The following is a 4,365-nucleotide window of genomic DNA, read 5'->3' as shown; positions in this document are numbered from 1 at the left end:
CTTCTTACTAGATATAGGGTACGCGGATATATCTAAGAGGGGACAACGTGACGCGGGAAGAGCTAGACAGTGAGTAATTGAACTGCAGTCACGGGGTATTGTTGAAGTTAACGTTCGTTCGTTATAGTATTTGTTTTAGCGCGAGTATTGAGATTAAGTGTATCGCAGAGTTATATTCGGAAAGAATAAACCAGTTTTATTAAGTAAAGACTTGTGTCGCTTAAGTTTCGTCGGTACGAAGTTACGGAAAATCAATTAACAAACGGAGACGTAACAGTACATTTCTTTTACTTATTGACACAGCATTGTTTTGGCAGTTGGAAGTCTTTATTAGTTGAAGCAAAACAATAATAATTCAGTAACTTTGAAATCATATATAAATAGAAATATGGAGGCTCTTTTTCTAACAAGAAAAAAAGTTGTTTACTTAAGTTGTAAGTATTGTTACGTCTCCGTTTGTTAATTGATTTTCCGTAACTTCGTACCGACGAAACTTAAGCGACACAAGTCTTTACTTAATAAAACTGGTTTATTCTTTCCGAATATAACTCTGCGATACACTTAATCTCAATACTCGCGCTAAAACAAATACTATAACGAACGAACGTTAACTTCAACAATACCCCGTGACTGCAGTTCAATTACTCACTGTCTATACACACATTACCTTCTCCTCTTTTATATACCAGCCTACCCTATATCTAGTAATTACTAGAGCATTCGCCAAAGTACATGATAGTTCTAGAAACGTTGCGTCACAGTAGTCACGTGACTCGCTGACGCAACAGTATTATATTGAACGCAATATTGTATAAAGACTCTCGAAAACGATTCCAGCAGAACAAACTCTCAACTTTCTGGTATAATAAAGTTTTATTCGCAGGAAATGATATGATTATGAAGGAAATCATAGGAACTGAAAATTTTATTATAAACAGGAATATAACGGACACTATTGAAAAGAAAAAACACACGAAAATCAAATAACTGAGTCAGAAGATAAACACTGCAAATCGGTTGTATTTATAATTTGTTGTGTGTCGTTATAATACCGTGCTCCAAAAAGACAAGTTTACGTAATGACTAATATGACTCTTAGGGGTCAGTGACCTACAGAGAGGAGAGTCGAATGTTTATTTCATGTGTCAAATGTGGGAGCACTGGGAAATTCAACAGACAAAGTAAATAACAATAATAAAACAAAGAAAGTGTGCTTCATATAATGTAATTAAAAAAATAATATTACGCTTATATATCATCAATCAATACTTATAAAAAGATCGGTTTTGTTTCAGATATTTTTTTGTTATTAAACATTTTCGTTTATATTGAGGAAATGTAACATTTTGTAAACAATAATGATTGTATTGAATACTTTCAGCAGTTTTTTTTCTATGCCAGCCTTTTTCAAGCTACACACAAATATATAAATAATAATAATTACACAAAAATATTAGAAACTCACTGCTTGCACACAAGTGGCGACAACAATACCCCCTGCGCGACCAAACACTTCTGGGAAATTAAGTAGTCCGGCACCCAGAGCCGCATTCACGAGGAGAAGAGAAGCTCCGTACCAGCTACTTCCTGAAATAACATATTGCTATTTTACATACGAAAAACAAACCCCAAATCCATCCTTCGTAAAACGAGATCTACTTTTATCAGTGAATATCTTCTGAAATTACACACGAACAACTTAATTTGTACGCTAAAATGCTACGAGTTATTGCAATTGTATTTTAAGCAGTAAATGTTAAATTTAAAATAACTTAAGCTTTTCTACTGGTCATATTGCCGTGAAATAGTATTTACTTTTCAATTAGTTCCAGTTATTTTCTTGCGTCTTGAATTTTTTACTACACGTTTAATGTTCACTGCGAATTAAATGTCATAATTTCAGACTTGTTTCTAACACGTTATATTTAAATTGTTTTTGTTAATATCACAGGCTCTCTTTTAGTAGCTAAATTATTATTTATATGTGTGACCGCTTATAACTGTCGAATTGCTGAGTCTATTGTTACCAAACCTTACATATACTTTTAGAGTCTCTCGTGGAGTAATACAGGGTGTTTGGCGTTTGGATCTGACCACGCCCATATATCATCTTTGGGGGCCTTATGTCTTCCCCGTGCATTGAACGGATATGTTTGTTTATTTGAAGTTAAGCACAAAGCTACACAATGGGTTATCTGCGCTCTGCCAACTACGGGTATCGAAACGCGGTTTCTAGCGTTGTAAGTCCGCAAACATACCGTTGTGTCATTGGGGGGCGTCAGTTTGTTAACCACGGTTTGATGAGCTCTGGTATAGAGCAAAAGGAGTTGTCGACACTGGATATAGCAAATATAGTGTGGTGGATATCTTTTTATACATTGTTCATTACCTTCACGCGTAAGTTCATAGATTTTTCCCTTTTCTTTTATTTGTTTAAAAATTTTCGTGCAAATTTACACAAAAAGCTACCTGCACATATTCATTCTTAATTTTAAACAGAGAGTTTAGAGAGAAGGCAGCTAGTAAACACTTAGGTTACTCTTATCTAACGGTATATTGGAATTTGACCACCAGTCTTATAACATACCCACAGCTCCGAAATGCAGAGCGCGTTTATGCGACAACAACACATGAGCCACGAATCTTGGGATTCAGATTTCGGTTCGCTAACTACTAAGTAACGCCCAGCCCAGGCATATTGTTATTACACAATCTTGAAGACCGAAGTTAACGTTAGAGTTTAGACTAATCACTAAGCCATGCTCGGCCCTAGCTTGACTACTAGTTACTTGTTGTTTAGCATTATTAAACTAATGCATTACACATTATCTTATTTTTATAAATCGGCGAATTCTGTAAACAAAATGTTGCGGAATGTTTGAAAAAAATGTTTGGTGTATTGAAACGTTAATAATAAATACTCCTTTTTTTTCTAACGTGCACATCGGAAATTTTAAAATTCGAAAGATCACTTTAAACATTCTCATAAAATGAACTTGGCTGAATTTGATTAATATTTTAATACTCGTTAATATAAGAAAACAACTACATTATTCAAAATCTTCAAGTAAAAGAAGGGAAGAATTAATCAATAATTATTGCAAATTATTTTTCACGCCTGTAAATAATACTGTCTAAGAAATACAATAGATGGCATTTTAAAAACTTTTACCTTTTATAACTTTGGGTGTATTTGTTGGCACATCTTTTGTTCCGTACTGATCTGTGGTGAGACTACTCTGAAGTCCTCCTTCTAATGACTGATTTGCTAATAATGGATCGGATTCGGATATCGAGCTTTTAGTTTTATACTGAACAGACATTGTAGAGAAAATACTTGCGTGAAAAATTTATTTCTTGTAATAAATAACAAAATATCCAATTGATATATATATATATAATCTGCTGCTTAAAAGAAAACTTGTGGAACAAATGTCGTGAAAATAAATTTCCTAGTTCACTTTTTCAGTCGCATTCGAAGTCGTGCTGACGCTTGCTTGTAATGTTCGGGTAAAAAAACAACCTTACTGCATGTCTAGAACAGAGAAGACATCACGAAAGAGTAAATATTAGCCAATAGTAAACCAGGATTTTCTTAGACGACCAGATTCACCTCAGATTATCCAATCAGAGACTTTAATATTGGTAGGATCGTTGGGTGATGGTGTACAAAGAACTGAAGAGTTATACAATAAAAGATGGCTCTGGATATTATAAGGCCCCGTAAACAAGTATACATGACGTAGTACACCCTCTATTCCAGAGATTCCTTATTCTACGCTGTGCGATATATATAAGATTGTTTGCAAACTGAATGTATTTGTTAAACAGTAAGAATCTTAAAGAAAAAATTCGCATTGTATTCTCACTGATATGCGGAGCTACATTCGCCAACGATGCGTACAACCTAAATTATATTTTGGTAATTTGATAATGTTCGTAGCTAATATAGTAAAGATAAATATGTTTAACATGATTTAATATCAGTTTACTTTTTACCATGAAATAATGAAAGCTTAAGTCTTTAACTTAGGCTTATGTGTTTCATAACGGTCTGTACGTTAAGAGGGACGACATTACTACTATTACAATGACTCTTTTTCTTTAAAGTTGATGAGTGTCTCTCACTGCAGTAAACCTTGTGTGTGCGCGTGTGTGAGGGAGGGGAGGTCACATGAACGTCTGTGGTACATTCCATTAAACCCAAAGAAAAATCATGTGTCTGAACCGAGTTGTCCCCCATTAGGTCAAAGGTATATTTATGGAATTTGGGGTGCGATTTCACGTGCGTAGACAGCTTTATGATGAAACAAGTAAACAGAACTGAACCGATTTTAAAATCCGATTATTCATTGAATTATTTAA

General features: G+C 34.3%; 1 protein-coding gene across 1 annotated transcript in view; it reads right to left on the bottom strand.

Annotated features, from left to right (window-relative positions):
• The window catches only part of LOC111085195 (putative sodium-coupled neutral amino acid transporter 7), a 20,454-nt gene extending 16,952 nt beyond the window's left edge, over positions 1-3,502 (bottom strand). The window contains exons 1-2 of the mRNA XM_022382682.1: positions 3,173-3,502; positions 1,466-1,587 (exon numbers count right to left, since the gene is read on the bottom strand). Of these exons, the coding sequence (XP_022238390.1) occupies positions 1,466-1,587; positions 3,173-3,323 (273 nt within the window). The 5' untranslated portion in view covers positions 3,324-3,502. The remainder of the gene's footprint in view (positions 1-1,465; positions 1,588-3,172) is intronic.
• Between the last annotated feature and the right edge of the window lie 863 nt (positions 3,503-4,365).

The sequence above is a fragment of the Limulus polyphemus genome, unplaced genomic scaffold (genome assembly GCF_000517525.1).
Source record: "Limulus polyphemus unplaced genomic scaffold, Limulus_polyphemus-2.1.2 Scaffold269, whole genome shotgun sequence".
Classification (NCBI taxonomy): domain Eukaryota; kingdom Metazoa; phylum Arthropoda; class Merostomata; order Xiphosura; family Limulidae; genus Limulus; species Limulus polyphemus.
Note: the sequence above shows the minus strand (reverse complement) of the source record. Positions and strands in the feature narration are given on the sequence as shown.